Below are 21,225 nucleotides of genomic sequence, written 5' to 3'. Positions count from 1 at the left end.
TGAAAATACTTTTTAATGTGGGATTACAACAACAGAGTTGGTTTATTTATTTTTTTCGGATGGCGGATGGATGGGGATCCTGACTTGTGGCTTTTAATTTTTGGTTGGTTATTAAAACTTTATTTACTGACAATTTGGTGACCTCATCATCTTGGCAATCTGAAGCAAAGACAGATAACAGGGGGTGAATTCACCGAAACGTTAAAAGTGTTCGTATGTACCTTAATTCTACGTATTGAATCACCTTAAAAAAAATGTCTTACCGCGATGACCTCTCCGCCGTTATCTGAGCCACCTGTGCCGCCGCAGTTGTTTGAGGGTGGGCCGTTCTTCAGGCGCCGCCGTCAGGCTCTTCTGCAGGAAATCCCGACAATCTTGGTACAATAAACGTGATGAGAACGATTTAAAAAGCATCCATCTATTTACCATACAAATGATCCTCACTGGAGTCCAAGCTGAGCTTTTTTTTTTTTTTCTTGTATCATAGCCATAATAGAGATAGGATGTCACCTCTGTATCAGAATTCTTGCTCATATCTTGGACAAAATAAACTGATCAATGGGGGTCTTAAGGACTAGAGTGGCAGGCTTTCCTTTGTAGTTCATTCATAGCCTTACAAGAGAAATTAAGACTCTTTTTTTAGATGTTCCTTACCGTATGAAAACTTGTTGCTGATTTGAATCTCCTCCTTGAGGAACCCTTCTGTTTGAAATTCCACTTCATTGTGGAGAATTTCAAAGAGCACCGTCCCGATTTGCCACGCGGTGGTGGGGCCCGGCCGGTACCACTGGTGGCGCAGCCACTCGGGGGGCTCCAGAGAAGGAGTTCCTGAAACGCCCAGTGTACGATCAAGGAAAGGCAGGCATTGAAAGGTAGAAGTCACAGTCTTACCAAAAAAGAGTCTGTAGAGAGATCTTTTCTTGGTGAAGCAGCTCAGTCCAAAATCGATGATGCGTACGTGAAGGCCGTCGGGCGTGCTCTCGATCAGGATGTTTTCGGTCTTGATGTCGCGGTGGAAGATGTGCTTCTCCTGAAGTTTTTGAGCCACATCCAGCAATTGTTTCAGTATGACCTGTGAAATAAACACCATAGGATTATTGACAGACTGTCCATCCTCTACAACTCTCTTTGTCCGTCCATCCGTCTAGCTGCCATTTATGTGTTCCACCAGCCATTTGCCTGTCCGTCCATCTTTCAGTCAGTCTGTCTGTAGGTACTGACCCAAGTATGGACAGTCCATCCATCCATCTACCATCTTTCGATCAGTTTATCTGTACATATTGACCGACGGACGAACAGTCTATATGTATGGCCACCCGTCTAGTTTTCTGTCTGACCTGACATTTGCTCGAGTGTCTCTGTCCTTCCTTCAGTTTTTATATCTGACCGTCCATCTTCCGATCTCATCCGTCTGCCCATCCTTTAATTTATCTTTTCATCTGTTCTTAGGTCAGTCTATCTGTACGGCCATTTGCCTATCCGTCTGTCTGTTTGATCATTTTTCAATCAATACCCATCCATCTCTGTCTTTCTGTCCATCTCCTCATCCATCTTTTGATCAGACAATCTGTCTGGCCGTAAGCCTATTTGACTCTGTCCTTGCATCGACATACCCTTCCATCTGTCTTGGATATCTATCTGTTCTTCTGTCAGTCTATTCTTCAATATGCCCTTCTGTCTCTCTGTTTGTCCCAATTTTTCAAGTTTGTGCTGAATCATTAGTCATGTCTAGACTGCCCAGTGTCTCCCATGATACATCTCACGAGTCAATGTTTGTGGTTAAATTTCCGGCTTAACCATAGATCCCCCCCACTAGCGTACCTTAGCCTCGCTCTCGTCAAGACACCCTCCTTTCTTGCTAATGTACATTGTGAGGTCCTCAGCGGGAACGGGCCTCTCCATCACCAGAATGAGCTTCTGGTCCAGGTCATACCAGTCCAGCAGGGTGACGTAAGGCGAGCGCCCCTCAGGCAAGTCTTTGGCGAGTTTCTTCATAACCGCCACCTCAGAGGACAAGTTAATCCTGTCCTTATGCTTCTGGAACGTCAGATGCAAGGTGAGTAACTACACTGATCCGTATAACGATTCCCCAAAGTTGGCTGTCTCTTACCTGTAGATTCAAATTGTTGTCTTTTGGGATGTGCTTGATGGCCACCTAAGAAGTAAAAACTTCAGTCAACGCAGACTCAACTTAGATGTCTTGAATGCAGACAGGCCGGGACTGCAAGCAGCATGGTTTGCACGTACGTAATACTCACATGTGTTATACTCACTGGGAAATTGTCTACTTTGCGGTAGCCGGCAAAGACGGATCCACAGCCTCCTTCAGCCAGCAGTGTTTCCTGCACGTATTTGAGCTCCACTTGAGCTAAACGGCAACACAAAGATTTTTGCACAACTGAACTGGAAAATAGTGGGGGAAAATGTCATCGATCTTCCCATGTCCTCATAATCTGTCCTTTTTGTCTTGGTCTATTTATATGTCTCATTTTCTGTCCGTCTTTAACTCATTCACTGCCATTGACAAATTTACTTGTCTTTTCAGTCTAGCCATTCATTACCAGGAATTAATTTTTTTTTCAAACGTTAGCGTAAAAGAGGGTCTGAAAATGTCTGGCACTGAATGAGTTAAAAATGTATCTCTTGTCCGTCCAGTATTGTTTCCGTACATACATTCTGTTCATCCATCTTGTCTGCCTGTCAGTCTTTTTCTGTCCCCCCAACTGTCAGTCTAGAAATCTGTCCTTAATTTGTTTCTCTTTTAATCTACTATCAATTGATAGGCTTTTATCTTAAAACTGCAAAGTTACACCAACCCCAACAAACTCCTGAGACGTCGTCATCACTGGGTTTCATCATCTTTGGATGGATGCTTGGTTCCATTGCATCCACCGCCAGGAAGCCTCCCGCTTCTGCAGCCACTTGAGAATTTCCCAGGCTTGCTACACGATAACCACATACCGTACATTATTTCCCCTTCAAATGTTATGTAGGGGCAGTTTATTAAGATTCTGCACGGTCAAGAAGTGCGCCCACCATTGTCACCGGAGTTGCAGGAAGACTGCTTGTCCTCGGTAAGATCACAACCTTTCCTCTTCTTCCTGGCTGGAGTTTTCGCGTCCTCCTCCACTTTCCTCTTGGCTCTCGTGGCCCAGGCCTCTGTCTCAGAGCTGTGAGAGGGTTGACACAGGAACACCCGGCCCGCCCTAAGACAGCGTGTCATGTCGGGACTGGACCTCATTTTTAGACCGCTGGTTCCATGGTCTGCCTTTGGTCTGCTTTGCCGTGTGCTGCAATGCGTCGGTACTTTGAACACAATATTTAGTTCAGTTTGTTGTCTATTCATACGTCGCTTTATTAGGTAGATCTTTAGCATCGAATGGGTCTTAAAAGGATTCAGTTTTAATGGGAAAATGTCTGAAGTGGCCTACGTATCTGTATCATGGTGAGATCTGTTTCTTATATTTTGGTTACCTTATCAAATTACAACCTGGCCAAAGTAGTATAAACCCCTCAAAGTAGAATATATTGAAAGGATCAGACAAATGTTTATCATCATATAAATGTAGTATTTGTGGATCGAAGGTTTTTTGTCATCTGTATTTTAAATGGCATGACAGCCAATTCAAAGCCAAAATGTGTTTGCTGGTTGTATATGCTCAGCAAGCCACTGGTTCTAATTAATTTTCCAGTTTAATTGAATTTGTCCAAAATGTATTTATTCCACATACACAATCTCTATTTATCTCTCGCTCATACATAATATCTATGCTATTGACATCTGATAAGATATCAAACGGGGCCAAATTTCACTGTCATTTTCAATCAAGGCTTAAGGGGTATGCTTATTCAATATTCATGTTCGATCTGTCACATGAGTATTAGGTTGAATTTATACTCAAATTACTTACCTTTTGTCATTAGCTTCCTCAACTTTGCAAACAAAAGGCATTTTTTGTTACCAGAATTCATGTCTTGAGGGGGCCGAACGGTGGTAAAAATGAATAGACAAACATATGCATGTTTTTTTAATATGCATATAGCGAAAACAACAGTCACCATTATTTTTTTTGACGAGTGACGCTGCAAGGGGGCCGGCGTGGCAGGTTAGCTTGCAACACCCCCCTCACCCCCCCTTGCCCCTCAGCCGGACATGTGTGCCTCTCGAAGATGAGCATTTGGCGTCACGCGTGGGCACATGCAGTCTTTAGTTGAGTGACTTGTGTGTGCATGGGGGGCTTTGGCGTTGAGCCCCGGGCGCGGTTTGCTCGCCTTTCGAACGCCGACTTTGCAAGGGCGGCGTTCGTCCGACGTACGTCCAAGTGACGTAGTACGGAATGACGTCATCGTTACGGTCGCAGTGCTTGTTAACTTACACGAATACGCCCCGTCACCCTCGTTTGCGTCTCTACGGCAGAGCTCACTTCTTCAACTCCACGAATATTTCACATTATCATGAATTCTTCAATGTTTGTTGCATTGATATGGTCGTTTTTCTCCTAAAATTGTTGTTTTAAAAAAAAACATTTAATGCATTTATCTCATTAAATAAATGTTTAATATTGATTTTATTTTAAAACGCCTGTTGTGACGTCATCCCCTGACGTGGGGGGCGTGACAAACGGAGCCGGAAAGCCAAGGTGAAGATGATGATGATGATGATGATGATGACGATGATGATGGCAGAGCCTGACTCCAGAGTCAAACTAAGTCCATGGATTCTATTTCTGTCCTGTCTGGATTTCTTTCACACAGGTTAGTCATAAATTTAGTTCTAAACTTCAAACTTGCAAAAACAGAAAACCATTTTTTAAAGTTTTATGCTAACTGTGGGCTACATTATATTTATTAGAATAAAGCAAAAACAGAATATTGTGCACTGTAGGGCCTCATATGGGGAAAAATAGCTATAGGTAATTCATTGAGAAGATTATGAGACTTACTGTAATTGTATGTTAAACAGGGAGTTCCATGAATAAAGTTTCACACTCAACTTTGTTTTGAGATCATTTCAGTGAGGATTAGCTAGACTCCCCCAAAATGTTGGCACCACTTTGTATAATTATATTTGATAATGCATCTGTTTTATTTGGCATATTGTACCATGTAGGATAAAAACATTGACGGTAAGATGTCAAATTCAGAATCACACTTTACTGTTAATACAGGCAAAACCAAACTTTCAAATCAAAATACCAAAACAAAAAGCAATCAACATAATCTACTCTGCGTGGAGCACCAAAACACATTTTAACTGCAATAAAATTGTGCATTTGTTTTTGTGTTTAATTCCATTGTTAAGATGGTCCATATTCAGTGGTTTAAAAAAGGCTGAACAAAAACATCACAGATATCAAGCTGCCTCAGAATCAGCATTTAAAGAAGTTCACTTAGTTTAACTTATCTGCATGTATGTGTGCGCGCGCTAGTCTATCCATCTTTGTGTGACATTAGCTTTTCTCGAGAGGGCATTTTTCTACCCTTTTGTGTGTGAGCGCGTGTCCGGCCTTCACTCACTGTCCAGCCATTGTTGCAAGCTGCACAGTCACTGAGCCGCTCTGTTTCTACACAGCCAGAATAGCATAGCCGAGCCTGGCAGCTGTATAGCTCCCAGTGCCTGCCAATAGGGGAACAATGGGCACTTTTGTTAGCGGATGCTTGCCCATGCATCCTACAGACTTTGACTTGAGGTTTCCATGGTGGTGTCGAGCTGCTGTGCAAAGAGCCCCCCCAGCAGTGGTTGTGGAGATCAATGCAAAGTCTCAAGTAGGCCCCAATTTTCTTTTGAAGGAGACATAGTGAACCCCCCTCCCGTTCGTGTTTCAATAAGCATTAATTCACCAATTTCTGTCATTTTCCGTGGTACCTATCCTGAGCTATTCACTGAAAGTTTCTCTGATTTGCAGTTTTGTGCTATTAAGAAAGTATTAATTTATAGAAAAGTAGTAATTGGTGTCAAAGAAGTATGTTGAAGTAATACATCTCTTTTGTCTAAAAGAAGCTTCTCAACTAACTTCAACATAGTTTCCTGGCACCCGGTTGCCACAAGAAGGAGCAAAGTGCTGTATTTGCCTAAATGAAGCCCTTCAACTCACTTCAACATATATCGTTAGCAGCAAGATGGCACGAGATGGTGCCAAACCACTCTATTTGTCTGAATGAAGTGCCTTAATTCATTTCAACATAGTTCCTTGGCTCAAGAGACTGCAAGATGGCGCCTAAGGACTGCTGTTGTCCAAGTGAAATGTCTCGATTTATTTAACATCGTTCCTAAGCACCAAAATGCCACAAGATGGCAGCAAAGCACTACTATTGTCCGGATTAATTTCCTAAACTGACTTCAACATACTTTGTTTGCACAAGATTGTGGAAAAACACTACGTTTACTGTATAAGTGGAGCTCCTCAACTCACTTCCACATAGTTCTTTGGCAGCAAGATGGAACCAAGTTAATATTTTTTATTGCTTTGGCCTGAGCACACTTGTTGATCTCCGGCACAGTGGTTGAAAATCATTACTCCGCGATCCAACTGTTTGTATACAATACAATGTCAGTTTTCCAGAATATGTCCCCATCACTTGACCTGTTTTTCACCATTCAAGACCGGTCACAATTTTTCCGTCTCGACAGGTATGGTGCTAGCGGTGAACATGACGCTCCCCAGCTCTCTCATCCGGGGCACGCTAGGAGGCGAGGCCCTCCTCTCCGTTCACTACGTCAGCTTCAGCGCCGACCTGCCCGTCATCAAGTGGCAGCTCCGCCGGGAGAAGTCGGTCACCGTCGTGCAGTCCATCGGAACGGACATCGTGGGCACTCTGAGGCCCGAGTACCGGGACCGCATCCTGATTTTCCAGAACGGATCCCTGCTCATGCACAACTTGAGGCTTTCGGACGAAGGGATGTATGACGTGGAGATCTCCATCACGGATGATACGTTCACGGGCGAGGGCAGCGTCACGCTCACTGTGGATGGTAGACGGCCCGCTGTCCTGAAGTTGTATGAGAGTGAATTGAATGTGCATGTTGACATGAATTGAGGGGCTTCATTTATTCAAAAGTGCTTTGCCACTATCTTGTGGCAGCTCTACACAATTCTACACCTTTTTACCGGGGGTGTCAATACTTGCTAATTGGGTGACTAACTTGAAATTTCTCACTCCTTTCCAGAGCCATTGTCCAGAGCTTTCATCCACATAGAATCATCATCAGTGCTGGAGCGCAGCGAAAACGTGGTCCTCAACTGCTCTCACGACGCAGGCACTCGGGCCACGTACAAGTGGATGAAAGGCGGCCAAGCGCTGGGCAACGACAGCAGGCTGCAACTGTCACATGACCACAAGCTCCTCACCATCACTCGCGTCACCATGGCGGACGATGATGTCTATGGCTGCATGGTGGAAAACCCCATCAGCGCCGTTACCAGCCTGCCCATCAGATTGAGCGTCTACAGTGAGTGTCGTCACTTAATAGAAATGCAAATAATCTGTTCCAGCACCCCCAAAAACACCAACCAAAAATGTTCTAATGTATATTTTAATAAGAAAAACACCACTACAGTTTTTTTTACTTTCGAAAAACGTCATGATTTCATGCTTTCATTGTGCGGCACCTTTTGGTGTGCGCAACTTTGCCACCAGGGGGCGATATAATACATGCCTACACACGATAGTCACAATTACTGTACTGAGTAAGATGCAGTAATTCATCACTTTTCACAGAGGAGAAAAAAGATCTGCCTGTGAGTATTGTTATGTATATCCTTTGTCTGCTTGTGGGGTTATCCATCCATCCCTTATCCAAACCGCTTATCCTCACATAAAAAGTTTTATAACATCCTAACAAATAGTCAAATTAATCCATGGAATCAGTTAATCACCCAGCCTTACGGTTCTTGTATCCTAATAGAAAGAAGTTCCGTCTATATCATCCTCTCCACTGGTGGCATCTTCCTCCTTATCACCTTGGTAACAGTGTGTGCCTGCTGGACGCCATCCAAAAAGTAAGTTAACAAAAATCCAAAAACATAATTGAAATCAAGGTTGCACTGCAAACGTTATCTGTTTGTTAGGCCGAGGCGACCAACAAGAAAGTCTTTCTCCAGGTTTTATAACCAGCGCACACCGACTCGTCACACAGGTATGAAATTATAACGTGAAAATATTTATTTCATTATGCCAATACGGGTATTTGACTTTTTGGATGTATGTATTTGTATGTCTCTTTTAATATGCATTTTGGAATGAAACAATGCAGCAAGGTTATCCTGTTTTTTTGTTTATTTATTTCCGTTCTTATGCATTTCAAATTATTTTATTTATTTTTATTTTTTTTACTGCAGCTGATGCCCCAGAGGTGACACAGTGCAATGGGAAGAACACTGTGACGTCACTTCACATCCTGCAGCAAAAGGTACTTAATAGAAAATGTCAAATGCTTGTTTGGCTGCTTCAGAATGCAACCGGCCCCATTTTTGCAGGATCTTTCCCCAGGTGACTGTTCTATCAACAGCATCGGATCCGCTTCGGAACCGGAGCACCCGCCCAGCTACACCAACTACGTTGATTCTCTCACACGGGCCACTGCCCACTCCAACCAACTCCAAGTATAGCTGAACGATGGAGGATATGTAAGAAGAACTCATACATGGATTGGGACTCAAAGAAATCTTGTGTATACTTCTTCCTTATTTGAGAAGCTTTGTTTGTTCATATCCAAAATTCAATCACAAGGAGTACTTCATAGTGATTTATTTCAATGTAATGTTGCCTGACATTTTTTTGTAGATGAAAAAATGCCATGTACATGGTAATGTTAATTTAATGAAAAACGAAAAAAAGTTGTATATTTTCAAGAAAAAAGTTGTGAATTATAAAGATCAAAGATGTAATATTATTAAAACAATGTATATTTTCAAAGAGAATTTTATATATTTTTGAAAAAAAAAGTATTTAAAAAATATAATTCAAATAGTTGTAAAATTACAAAAATCGTACTTTCATAATATTATGACTTTGATCTTGAAGATGTAAAACTTATTTTTTAAGACTTCGTTTGTCATTGATGTAAAAGTGTTTTTTTTAAGGTGGCCCTTCTACTCTGTAGAAAATAATCTAATGTTGATGTGCAAAAAATAATGAGAATTTCATCATTTGTAATAAAATATATATTTGTAAAATCAATATGTATAAAAAATACAGTATGTTTTAGCTCGAAAATGTATAGTTTAATCCTCATTATACTACAACTGCAACCCCGAAGGTATAAAAAAAAAATTTCGAGAAAATATATGACTTTATTTTCGTAATATTGCAACTTTAATCTTGAGTATGTCTTTTTTTTCTGGTCAGGATGCCCGTAATGCTACGCTGTAGATAGATAATAAACCGATGTTGATATGGAAAAATGCTGACTGTTTATTTCACTTTTGTAATATATGGCTTGAAAATGTACGACTGCTAGCTAAAATATACAACTTTATTTTCGTAATATTACGTATTTAATTAAAAAAAATATACAACTTCGTAACTTCAAAATACTGTATGAGACTTGATCTTGAAACATAACTTTGATCCCTCGTACGTAGACACAAGCTGATTGGCTAACTACGCTTTATCCTCTACTGGACATCTGATTGGCCCGCTCGTGCTAATTAGCATAATTCAATCTTTATGTCACTCACGAATCGAATTTGACAGTTTGTTAAGTTAGATTTAGTTCCATAATTAACGGTAGTTATGTAATTTATTATGAAATTATTTTTGAATTTGTGTTTTTCGTTGTGTTGAATAATAAAAATGGCATAATTGTGGTTGTCTAAGGCACTTTTTTTCAATTTTATTTGAATATACGATGTGTCAGCACAGGAGGATTGTGCCCAGTGAGGGAAATATTCAGGCCCAGCCTAATTTTTCCAGGACCACCGATTACCCACATTCTGGCTCCGCCCCTGCGACAGACTCGCAGATGAAAAAAAGAAATAATAATAAATTGAAAAACAAAATAGATTTTTATTTTGAAAGCCATAACCGGAACTCAGTTTTTTGTTTGAATTAGTTACTTTACACCAGACAGCAACTGTTACCCACTTTCACAACTCCTCGACGTTTCCCCCCCCACGTACGTTCCATCCCTCCGCCGAAATGTTCAGTCCGACTGGCGTGTCCGAGTGTTTTCGCGAGTGGGGAGATTTAGAGAAGGACTATCAACAAATTCAGGTGAGTACTTTTCACCGTTCTCAATTGTACGCTTTGTACTGTAGGCAGACGTCAACAGAGGTAACGCGGAGGCTAGCAAATAGGAGGCGTCGCCCTGATCCTTGCGTTAGATTACATTATTTTTCATAATTAGCCGAATTTATGTGTGCCTTTAGGCTACATTGAAGTAGAAATAAAACATACAAGAGCTCAAATGACCTCAAGAGTTTGGGGGGGGGGGTAAACGTAGTTGACACATGTTTATAGCTAGCTACGCTACATTTTACACATGTCCTCGGTTCACGACGGCGTCACGTCCCTATACCGGCGACGTAACCTGAATGTACGTATGTCGGAGTCACTGACCCATACTAACACTAAATATTTGTAGGAAAAACATGTCGGTTATAAATGTAAAACAGTTTAATGAAAACCTGTTAATTTGAAATGTCCTATGTCCCGGACAGTCGAAACACCTCACACAGTAGTTTGTTTAAATCATTAATTTAGCTCACTCCGGTCTTGTTCAACCATGTACACTTCACATATGAGCGTAAATATGCGGAGTAAGACTTTTTTTTTTTAAAGCAGGAAATAACTGGGGAATATTTAATTCCCAGATATTATGATAGATTGACGTCTAAACAATGTTTAGGTAACATTTGACCACGTTAAACAGTCCTACATATTCTGATTATATTGTACATGACTGAGTGATTAAGATATTTTTACGTCAGGGAGGAGGTAAATTTAACCTGGGTTGTTAGCAGTAGTCAAAAGAGTCTTCGCCACAGTTGCATGCAGCCGCACATTTTCTCAAAATCGAATAATCGGTAACCATTTATTTTTAGTGGCAATATTGTAAGTTATATTAATGTATTTTGAGATGCAGTTTGTCGTTTACAGTATTTACGGTTACAACTATTAATATAGGCAATTATAAATGCAAGTCAATATGATCACCATCATTGGAAGTCATCTGAAAATATCCCTATTGCTACTTGTTACTCAATTGCGATTTCCCACCCCAGGACAAACGCCATAGAAAAAGAATGGATAAAATTGTGCCTTTACAAAAGTAATAATGCTCAATTTGCTCCTCAGGACACACATCGTCTATACAGAGTTAAGCTCGAGGAAGTCACCAAATTGCAAAACAGCTGCACTTCTGCCATCTCGCGTCACCGGAAGAAGCTGAAAGAGCTCTCGTCATCGCTTGAACAGTAGGCTTGTCTCCCTTATTAATCATCTGAACACCAACACGTCACCGTGCAATGGAACAAAGTGTTGTGGAGTCTCACATGCTCTTTCCTATTTTTAGATGCAAAGCCAAGCACCCAGAACAAAAGTTAAGTCCGGAGGAAGTGGGCTCCATCGTCGACATCCAGGTGGCAATGGGCGAGCGAGTCGATACCTTCTCGGAGATGGAAGCTTTTCTGCCAAAGAAAAACGGGTTTGATTGCCTTCATTATACATTTTGGGCCCAACTTTTTTTGTATACGCGGCGGTCAACGTACTAATGTACTCCCTATTAAGTCACTTTATTGAATGACTTTTCCCGTTTCAGGTTATACCTCACTCTTGTTTTAGGAAATGTCAACGTCACGCTCCTCAACAAGCAGTCAAAGTAAGTCCCGCCCATCCGCCTGTCGTCGCGGTGACCGTCTTCTAGCGCACACGCTTGATGTCTTCAACCTCTTCTCAGATTTGCCTACAAGGATGAATATGAGAAATTTAAGCTGGTCCTCACGGTCATCATCTTCCTCTTCTCCTTCACGTGCCGCTTTTTATTCAGTTACAGGTAAGTCCGAGAGCGGCGCCTTGGTTGTGCTGCTCTTTCTGCTTTCTGATAGCAACAGCCCCAAGTTCATTTGTTTTTTTTCGTTTTTTTTTTTTTTCCCCCCACAGAGCATTAGATGCCCTTTTCAACTTCCTCCTGGTGTGGTACTACTGCACTCTCACCATCCGCGAGAGCATCCTCATCAACAACGGCTCGAGGTGCATGATTGAATAAAACGCAAGCGTTCTTTGCAATCGGCCACCCACAAACAAGGCAAATATTTACATTCACGTTCACATCACTGAGTGTCCATCGAGTGAACCACTACGCCATCGGAGGCTAATACGTGATGACCCCTAATGTATTTTGTAGAAGTGAATTAGGAGTTAGTACCGTGAAATTCCTTATGGCATTTAATAATTCAGTTTTGCTTTACCTCCCAACGAATGCTCTTTGCGAGGCATTTCACACGCGCGTAGACATTTTCTGTCTGTTGTACGGCGCCCTGCTGGCCATCAAGCCGAGCTGTAACACCACAGTGGACAATGAGTGTAGAAAATGGAAGGACTCTTTGCGTATTCAACAGCTAGGCTAGCAGTTGAATAACTCATATTTGGCGTATTTACACAATAATGTTGAAACCTTAACACCCTGACCAGCTGTTTCCTGCTTCACTACTTTCAGGATCCGAGGCTGGTGGGTGTTCCATCACTACGTGTCAACCTTCCTGTCTGGAGTCATGCTCACGTGGTGAGTCCACGCTGAGTTCACCTCTCTCAAGTCAAGTCTAACCCCCCGCCACCCCGTAACGTTTTTATCGTCTCTGCCCGCAGGCCCGAGGGGACTCTGTACCAAATGTTTAGGAACCAGTTCCTCTCCTACTGCTTGTACCAAAGTAAACCAGCCAGGCCACACCATGAACGACTTTGACTTGGACATTCGGACTGCACTACTGTGTGTGATTGGTTTTCTCTCCACTCTGCAGGTTTTGTCCAGTTTTTACAGTATTACTACCAGAGTGGCTGCTTGTACAGATTACGAGCCCTCGGAGAACGACACAACATGGACCTCACTGTTGGTTAGTGTCATATATTTACTAGTCTAATTCTGACTCCCGAGTTGTCCGATTTTGAGTATCTGCCGAGACCGCGTCCCCGTCCGGTACCTTGGCACTTGCATATAGAAGAACAAACGTGCGTGCACACAGATGGTCTCAGTTGTCTTGATTAAAAGTATTTGGTGGTTCAAACTATGTAAACAAATCCAATGTTTTTCATTTCAAGCATATCAGTGGTAAAGCACAATTATGTTTAAATATCCTGTCTTAAATTAACTAAGCTCTATTCCAGAATACAACTAAGCTATGGCTGTTTGCGATTGTTTCGTCGTTTTGCGACCTTTGAAAATCAAGAATAAAAAAAATCGGACCTTTTTCACCCGATACGGTTCAGATAAAACTTCCGTAATCGGCCCGATTTCCGATCACCTCATCGGCTCTGAACAAATCCAGCTTTAAAGTGTTTTGACTGACTATGTAAACTTTGAAACTGCCAAAATAAAGATTAGACTCTCTTCTTTCATCAGGGAACAGTTTTTGTTTTCTTCGTTCATGTTTTTTTATTGTATGACTTCAGAGGGTTTCCAGTCGTGGATGTGGAGGGGGCTCACCTTCCTGCTGCCATTCTTGTTCTTCGGTCAGGTGAGTTGAAACTTTCCAAATATGTCTTGTTTATTTTACTCATTTGCTAGCTTGTGCATTTAATATTAGCGTTACGTGACGGAGACAACTTGATGCGTTAAGAGTCAGTCATAGATTGATGCAACGGAGAGAATCCGGTCACTTTTCAAAATTAAATGGCTTTCAGCCTCGGGTAATAAATAGTACTGTACTTTTTTTTTTTTTTTTTTTTTTTTCGTTCCGGTACCCGTTGGTTTGGGAGCCCTGATGTACCCTGTTTAAAACAAAACATGTTGTTTCTCCCCCTCGTAGTTCTGGCAGCTCTACAACGGTCTCACACTTTTCAAGATGTTCCAGCTACCAGAGTGCAAAGAGTGGCAGGTGTGCAACTTATCGCATTCACCTTCACATGCGGTCTATTGAAGCACATTCCCAAATCAAATTGTGCCGTTTGTGGTCGAGGTGGCGATGTGCGGCTGCTCCTACATGACTTTGTTCCTGGGCAACTTCTTCACCACGCTGGGGGTGGTCTACCACAAGTACATGATGAACCAAGACAAGCCCAAGTCCTTGTAGGACTTCAGCGTTTGTACCTCCATTTTATTGTTACGCTTATCTGCTCCCCTTTGTGTCGTCACTCAGGAAGTGGCACGCATCGGTAGAGGGATAGAGGAGAATGTTACAAGTGTACTTACTGTGGATGTGATTCATGGGTACGGCTCACATCACAAAAAAAAGCATGTGCATAGTCCCACAGGGAAAACATTTGTGCCATGTGTTATTTGCCTTCAAAATGTGCTGAATAAATGCACTCCTCTGCAAAGGCAGCTTGCTCAAAGTTGTACAAAATTAGATACTGTAATATGTTTTTTTTTTGGGGGGGGGCGGGTTCAAATTGGAATTGAGAAGGGACAGCATGGTGGATTAGTGGGTGGCATGACTGCCTCAAACATGAGCGGTACCAGGTTAATAATTTAAATTTGGGATTAGCTCTCACGCTACTCAGTCTCACACACACACAACTGCATATTTTTTTCCCTCACATGTCCAGTGGCGTGTGAGTGTTTCAGTAGTATCTCCATCCCTGAGTAAATCATTTTTTCGGTAGTGGGCGTGGTAATCCTAAATGATGTCCCTGACGACCGTACTCAAGTCACAATTACAGTAAATATTTTTCATAGATATCAAACAATAAAATCAAGAACAGTAATTAAATGATTAAGCAGTTAGTCACCGTAGCGTTCTTCTCGAAACCGCATATCAGCACCCCTCCCCGATTGTAGTTTGCAAAAAAAAAAAAAAATGCAGTGTGCTAAAATGTCCAAAAGATGGCGGCATTGAGACAATGCTTCACAATTTCATTGAAAAACAATTCGTGCAGAATTAAAAAAAAAATTGTGGTTATCATTCGGGGCACCACATAAGCAGGTGATTAGCCAGCCTCCCCCAAAAAGTTTAATACAATGAGTCATTTATTAAAATCAAACTACTTTTGGAATGCTTTCTAATGCAGGGATGCTCGTTTTCCAAGCACTTGCCGGGGGCAAGTATTCGAACAAGTTGCGCACATTTTCATATGTATGAGGTCACAGTAGTGATATTCCTGTGCGACTGCACACTACGTCCTCTGCTTTATGATTTAAACATTTTCTCGACTCAAAAGACATGAAAGGAGGGCGACAAAAAGGGCGCCACAAGATCACAGGCAAACCACGGCTGAAAGTTTAAAATGAAAAGCAGCTTTACGCCCAATTTTGCTGCACTGGAACTTCCTGAAGGAGAGGGGGAAAAAAAGAAAAAAAGAGTACGTAGAATGTATGCGTTAGGGCTGGAGGGCGAGGTTGGTGGAGGGGAGTCTCCTCTTGTGCCAGTTCTTGCTCGTCTTTCATGTGCCTCATTAGAAGCTGCAAGGGGAACGAGGAGCCCAAGGACAAACTATGTAGGGGATGGGGAGGGGGGCCTGCCAAAATGTCTTTTTTAGCCTCAGGATTGTTCACCTTTAGTTTTTTAAACAATCCAATATGTAGGTCAATATGCTAAGCTATTATTTATTCAATAGAAAATAAACATGAGCATACGCCACAGCTTCACTGGGCAAATGTTGTTATAGATTGCCGCAAAGACATTCTTGCATGTTGTGAGAAAAAAAAAAAAGGGTCCTTTAAAAAAATGGGACCAAATATCTTGGAAGAAGAATGGGACTCCATATATTTCAGTTTTCACTTGTAGGTGTACTGTGTAATACATACCCACAAGAAATTGACGATCCCTAAAAAGGTTTAGTTGCCACTGGATGGGAGTAAAGTGCTACTTTTGTCTAAATGTAGCACCTCAATTCACTTCAACATAGTTCCAAGGCACCAAAATACCACAAGATGCAACAAAGCATTACTTTTGTATAAATGGAGCACCTCAATTCACTTTCAAATCTGTTTAGTGGGCACCAAGATGGTGCCAAAGCACTACTTTTGTATATATGAAGCGCCTTAATTTGCTTCAATGTAGTTCCTTGGCACCAAAATGCCTTGAGATGGTGGCAAAGTACTACTTTTTATACAAATAAAACTCCACAATAAACGTGGACCTTCAATATTTCCTTGGCACCAAGATGGCACCCAAGCACTGCTTTTGTCTAAATGAAGCTCCTCAATTCACTTCAATGTAATTCCTTTACGCCGAAATGCCTTAAGATGGTGGCTAAGCACTACTTTGGTCTAAATAAACTTCAACATAGGTCCCTGGTAGTAATTTGTCATAAAATGGCACCAGAGCACTGCTTTTGTCTAAATTAAATCCCTCAATTCGCTGCTAACATAGGTCCTTGGCACCAGCATGCCCCAAGGTAACGGCAAAGCACTACTTTTTTCTCAATCAAACAATGTAAATCCAACACACTACCTTACACTACCTTTATCTAAATAAAGCATCACAACTCACTTTCAGCATAGTTCACACTTCAGTACAGTAACAACAGTACGTTCATTTGGACTGAGGGACATTTCATAGAGCAGCAGCACCCTTACGTACAATAAAATATTTTTTTCGAATTCGCAACTGGCCAGTATAAAAAGAGCCGGGCCGGACCTTTTTCACACCTCTGCCTTCCAGCTAACTGGCCTCCCTGCAGGAGACAGATAAAGAGCCGCTCCACCGGGGCCTGAGCGGCTCGTCCACCAGGGAGGCGTGTTATCTGGAGCGGGTCAGACACGCACTCACTTCCTCAGGGAGGTGATAAGCTTCTATCACAGGGATGATTAAAGGAGAAGAAGGAAGAAGTGAAGCCCAGAAGGGGACCGAGAGGAGGCTTTGATTAAGAAGAGGATCATAAGCCGTACGCTATGTGGACAAAAGTCTTCGGACACACCGCTTTAATTTCTAAATAAATCAAAGACGTATTGCACAACTATTTTGGGAACAACGTGCTTGGAGGAGTTTGGTGTGGAAGAACACCCTTGGGATGAACTACACCAAGTGAACTCCATATTTGCTTCCGCGTTCATTTCTTGCTGGTGTAAAATGGGCGGAGAACCTTTTTTCTATCAGTGTTGAACCTATTTGAGGTTATATTTACCCGAAGGGATTTATTAGAATTTTTTTGTACTGCTTATTTTAAATTTGCTTTATATTAATTCCTCCAAGGTCCAAACTAAATGTTTAGAAAAGTATGCAATGTGTTTCCTTGTATATAAAACGTTATTTGCAGCATTTATATTTATGGGACAAGGTGAAAGTAGCAACAACAATAAGTCCTCTTAAGGCCAGTCTAAATTAAAATATGCAATTTAAAGTATTTTTTTTCTAAATGTATTAGTTTGTAATATTTGTAAGCTGTAGGTTTAAAAAAAAAATTGTATAGCCTTTCTTTTTTTTCTTTTTTTTTTTATTAAGTCCTCTGATAGCCAATCTATGTAAAGATTCACTGCAGTATATTTACAGTATATATATGCGGGTGTGTCTTACATTTTAAAATACCTTATTTGGTACGCATTTTAATTTTATATGAATCCCTCCATGGGCCACAGTAAATTTAGGAGAAAATATAATGCGTTATATTTTTATATCAATGTATTTTCATTTTCTTATTTTTATATTTAGATCTATAATCCAAAGATGTGTCTATGTATTATTCCAAAGAAATTAAAAACTGAAGTTGTATGATTTTTTAAAAATGAATTTTTAATGAATACTGTTCAGTTAAGGTTGCCCTTGACCACGCCCTGATGTAACGGCTGAGCCTCAATTTTTTTTTTTGTCTGTAAAAGTAAGCTCGACCCGCCATTTTGAATACATCTTCAGAGGAACCTCTTGAAAAACATTTAAAACACACACACAAATACTAATTATTATCATAATTATTATATACTTGATACACATTTTCTTTCAGCGTTGCATCATATCATTCCCTTAAATTTAACATGGCCCTTTGAGGACTTTATCCAAGTTAGATGCATCTAATGATGCCAATCAGAGGTGATGGGTGTCATAATGCATTCATCCATTTTAGCTAAATACTTGAGTCAAATGAGCCCCTCTAGAAAACAAGTGTTAATGCTATGAACACCCCCCCCTAACTTCCCCTCCCTCATTAGCAAATTAGGTCCCACAGCAGCAGGCCATACTCGCAGTAAGGTGAACTGTGAGCAGAGCACAATGAAATATGCATAATTTAATAAGGGGGCGGGGGGGTAATACATGATTGCATCCACTTGTCTAATGAGACTGAAACCTTCATGGCCCCCGTCGAGTGCAGGAAAAAAGAGAATTCATCTTTATTTTAAGGCAGTAGGCCCCAGCAGGACACCCCACCTAACCGAGGACCGATCGACCCCCCCCCCCCCCCCCCCGCACCCCTCAGCCACTATTCAGCGAGCTGATTGCGCACTGCTGGTTGCCATAGCAGCCACCAAATTCAGACGGGAAGGATTCTTTTATTTATTTATTTTTATCGCTTGTTGGAACTATCAAACTGCATTTTGGAGCAGGCTGCGTGCCGCTGAAGATCATGGTATTAAAATATAAACAGCTCGTGGAAATGATGAAATTATTGCAAAATAAATCATTCGGCTTTAAGGGACGCACAACAAGCACTCTATTTAACGATGAAAAAAAAAAATAATAAAAACAACTACAAAGTTTCATATTTTAATCGAATTCTTTATTTAGAACGTTCATACAATGGGAAATGCTTTTAGACCATTTTAAGAATAACATCAGTCAAGTGTTATAACCCTTGCAGCAACAGATATTTGAACACAAACAGTGGAGCAAAACACGTAGACCGACAATTTGACACTACTCACAGGCATGCTTTCTTAATCCTCTGTGAAGAATGACTAAAATGATTGTACAGCGGACCCCTGCATATTCAGCATTGGCAATTTCACTTCTTTGCATATTTGTGGGAACCTATTGCCTGTTATTTGGGGAAATCGTGTCTTATTTGTGTTTTTTTTTTTTTCAATTTTTTTATATCGCTGGCGTCTGGCCTAAACCTCATAAATCACATTTTGGTGAATTTCATATCATCAAAAATCCGCTGCTCTTATCAAAATTGCTCCCTTTCATCTCTTTCATGACGCAATGCTAATGAATGAACAAAGTTCCTATTTTTCGGGTCTCTTGATCTGATCATGACTATCTATCTGAAGGCATTTTTGGTTCTACATATGATTATATTTTTGCAGTTAAATGGAATAAAATGTATTTTATCAAGCCATCTGTACTGTACTACTGTATTCATATAAAAGGTAAATATATAAATACACACAATCATCCCACGCAGTCCTTGACCCACATATCAGGTATGTTTGGCCTTGAGGGGCCGTCGGATGAACAACTAGACAATAAAGTGCTTGAGCGGGTCCACTCCCACACGCACCGCACGGCTTCTTATGGACCAGATGGCCGATTGCTCTGAGCTGCGAGAAAAATTAACACACAAGGCATTTTGTCTCACGTCCGCCCGCATACAAAAGCGCGACTAAATGCATCGGGGTCTCCCGCCGTGCGCAGCTAGCCGTGTATCAGGTGCGCTCAATGGTCGACGTTAACTGGAAATTGAGTTTGTGGCCGCCACACGCCGGGGCCCTGCTTGACATCGTTCACTCTCCAAAGAATTCAAAACCGCATGTATCCAGGCTTGAAGATTGGTAAAACATTTGATTAATTTCCAGTACACGCAAGCGTGGAGGTTTCCAATTATTTAGGTACAATGGAAGGACAAAAAACAGTTCCAGGAAGCCCACTCTTGGAATCGTGAGCACACTACGCAATGAGGGGAGATTTTTCATTAAAAGGTTCGAGTGGTGTAAACATGTTTTTGTACATTTACGCAGTCTTACCTCTCCACTGTGTGTTCACATTTGTTCAATCTACAATGTTGATTTTTGGGCTAATTGACCCCAAACCGAACTAACGTTTCACCTTTCCCCATGCCGCCACGACGACGACATGCTCTTTAGTGGCCTCGCCAGCTTAAAGACCCTGACCACAGTTAATTGTTAGAAAATAGTTAGAAAATTCCCCCGACCACTTCTTTCTTAGCATGACTTGTGCGCGCTCGCAAACCGACAACGAGGTGCTCTAAAGCAGCCACGCCAGCAAAACTATCAGAAAGGATGATGTCTTTTTGGGGAGTAGCTAGCTAGCTAGCTAGCTAACCGTACATCTCAATTGCGCCGGAGAACCGCTGATGTGAGGCGAAGACGCTCAACGAATTAAAATCACAAGTCGAGACGCCATTGTATTCAAGTAAAGCACGACAATAACGGTAAAGCAATTTCCACAACTTCAGCATGCAGAAAACATTGCAGTCAGGCTGCAATGCTAAAGCACAAAAGTGCTGTGTGACAGCTTTAAAATATCACACCCATTCCTTTCTATCCAGTGTTGGTCTTTTTGCATTTACTTCCAAAGGCTCATTGTTGTTGTCTTCACTGCAGCCATTGTTGCAGAGCACTGGTCTCCCCTGGTTACCACCTAACGCTTTTTAATGGCTGTACTGTCTCGCTCAGTCAGGCCTTTAGACCATCACTTCTCAAACTGGGTTCCCCATTGTCGTAACTAGGGATCTGCAAAATAATTAGCAAAACATTTGAATGTCTTGTGGCTCTTTAAGATAGTGGAACGTCATCCCATACGCGGTGTTCGCTTAAATACACAATATGTAATTCTCTTTGTTTTATGTTTAGTTTGACACTAAACTTCAACCGGGATTAGCGATAAACAGCTTGAAACCTCTCCAGCGTAAATGGTGCTCTTCATCTGTTTCCAAACATCACACTTGAGCACTGTTAACACCCTCTGGGAACTCCACAGCACTTAATGTGATCAGATGATGGAGTGCTAAGGCTGCGGTGACCTCACCTGGGGTCGTCACTCAAGTTACGGGGGGGGGGGGGCAAGAACCAAACATGACCTTATGTAGGGTTCCTTTCCCACCCAGTAACGGGTGGGGAAAAAAAAAAAAAAAAAAAAAAAAAAATATATATATATATATTATATATATATATATATATATATATATATATATATATATATACACGTTTTTCTTTCTTTCATTCAAGTCATGTCT

At 41.4% G+C, this 21,225-nt stretch overlaps 3 protein-coding genes across 7 annotated transcripts; 2 read left to right on the top strand and 1 right to left on the bottom strand.

Moving 5' to 3' along the window:
* Nucleotides 1-24: 24 nt before the first annotated feature.
* Nucleotides 25-4,130, bottom strand: LOC147133421 (serine/threonine-protein kinase pim-1-like). 4 transcript variants are annotated; one of them, XM_086012378.1, is made up of 11 exons: nucleotides 3,912-4,130; nucleotides 3,237-3,306; nucleotides 3,037-3,170; nucleotides 2,817-2,942; nucleotides 2,259-2,368; nucleotides 2,111-2,155; nucleotides 1,822-2,037; nucleotides 892-1,072; nucleotides 655-828; nucleotides 264-374; nucleotides 25-159 (listed from the first exon to the last, which is right to left on the bottom strand). In XM_086012378.1, exons 1-10 carry the CDS (start codon nucleotides 4,060-4,062, stop codon nucleotides 283-285), a joined length of 1,299 nt encoding a protein of 432 aa, XP_085868504.1. In that variant the 5' UTR covers nucleotides 4,063-4,130; the 3' UTR covers nucleotides 25-159; nucleotides 264-282. The 4 variants fall into 4 exon arrangements, with proteins under 4 accessions (XP_085868504.1, XP_085868500.1, XP_085868502.1 ...); XM_086012374.1 differs by having other exon boundaries at nucleotides 3,037-3,306; XM_086012376.1 differs by having other exon boundaries at nucleotides 1,822-2,034; nucleotides 3,037-3,306.
* Nucleotides 2,560-9,670, top strand: LOC147133420 (hepatic and glial cell adhesion molecule-like). 2 transcript variants are annotated; one of them, XM_086012380.1, is made up of 7 exons: nucleotides 2,560-4,755; nucleotides 6,632-6,973; nucleotides 7,169-7,450; nucleotides 7,907-8,000; nucleotides 8,070-8,137; nucleotides 8,340-8,410; nucleotides 8,491-9,670. In XM_086012380.1, the coding sequence occupies exons 1-7, from the start codon at nucleotides 4,647-4,649 to the stop codon at nucleotides 8,611-8,613; spliced, it is 1,089 nt and encodes a 362-aa protein (XP_085868506.1). In that variant the 5' UTR covers nucleotides 2,560-4,646; the 3' UTR covers nucleotides 8,614-9,670. The 2 variants fall into 2 exon arrangements, with proteins under 2 accessions (XP_085868506.1, XP_085868505.1); XM_086012379.1 differs by having other exon boundaries at nucleotides 8,478-9,670.
* Nucleotides 9,671-10,014: 344 nt separating this feature from the next.
* tmem120aa (transmembrane protein 120Aa) lies at nucleotides 10,015-14,504 on the top strand. The gene is made up of 12 exons (XM_086057145.1): nucleotides 10,015-10,215; nucleotides 11,299-11,417; nucleotides 11,516-11,647; nucleotides 11,762-11,821; nucleotides 11,900-11,995; nucleotides 12,103-12,192; nucleotides 12,659-12,724; nucleotides 12,808-12,869; nucleotides 12,960-13,052; nucleotides 13,609-13,673; nucleotides 13,965-14,033; nucleotides 14,115-14,504. The coding sequence occupies exons 1-12, from the start codon at nucleotides 10,141-10,143 to the stop codon at nucleotides 14,226-14,228; spliced, it is 1,041 nt and encodes a 346-aa protein (XP_085913271.1). The 5' UTR covers nucleotides 10,015-10,140; the 3' UTR covers nucleotides 14,229-14,504.
* Nucleotides 14,505-21,225: the final 6,721 nt, after the last annotated feature.

The sequence above is a fragment of the Filicampus tigris genome, chromosome 17 (genome assembly GCF_054856515.1).
Source record: "Filicampus tigris isolate MCC_2025a chromosome 17, RoL_Ftig_1.0, whole genome shotgun sequence".
In the NCBI taxonomy this organism is placed as follows: domain Eukaryota; kingdom Metazoa; phylum Chordata; class Actinopteri; order Syngnathiformes; family Syngnathidae; genus Filicampus; species Filicampus tigris.
The sequence above is the reverse complement of the archived record's forward strand: the minus strand, read 5'-3'. Positions and strand labels throughout refer to the sequence as shown.

Coding starts and splice junctions, on each gene's coding strand:
- LOC147133421 (XM_086012374.1), bottom strand. CDS start 4,062: ATGGTGACTGTTGTTTTCGCTATATGCATATTAAAAAAACATGCATAT. Junction 2,369..2,816: donor CGTCTCAGGAGTTTGTTGGG/GTTGGTGTAACT, acceptor GTTGCCGTTTAG/CTCAAGTGGAGCTCAAATAC. Junction 2,156..2,258: donor TCCCAGTGAGTATAACACAT/GTGAGTATTACG, acceptor TTTACTTCTTAG/GTGGCCATCAAGCACATCCC.
- LOC147133420 (XM_086012379.1), top strand. CDS start 4,647: ATGATGATGATGATGATGATGATGACGATGATGATGGCAGAGCCTGAC. Junction 6,974..7,168: donor CGTCACGCTCACTGTGGATG/GTAGACGGCCCG, acceptor ACTCCTTTCCAG/AGCCATTGTCCAGAGCTTTC. Junction 8,001..8,069: donor TGCTGGACGCCATCCAAAAA/GTAAGTTAACAA, acceptor TCTGTTTGTTAG/GCCGAGGCGACCAACAAGAA.
- tmem120aa (XM_086057145.1), top strand. CDS start 10,141: ATGTTCAGTCCGACTGGCGTGTCCGAGTGTTTTCGCGAGTGGGGAGAT. Junction 11,996..12,102: donor CGCTTTTTATTCAGTTACAG/GTAAGTCCGAGA, acceptor TTCCCCCCACAG/AGCATTAGATGCCCTTTTCA. Junction 12,725..12,807: donor TCTGGAGTCATGCTCACGTG/GTGAGTCCACGC, acceptor CTCTGCCCGCAG/GCCCGAGGGGACTCTGTACC.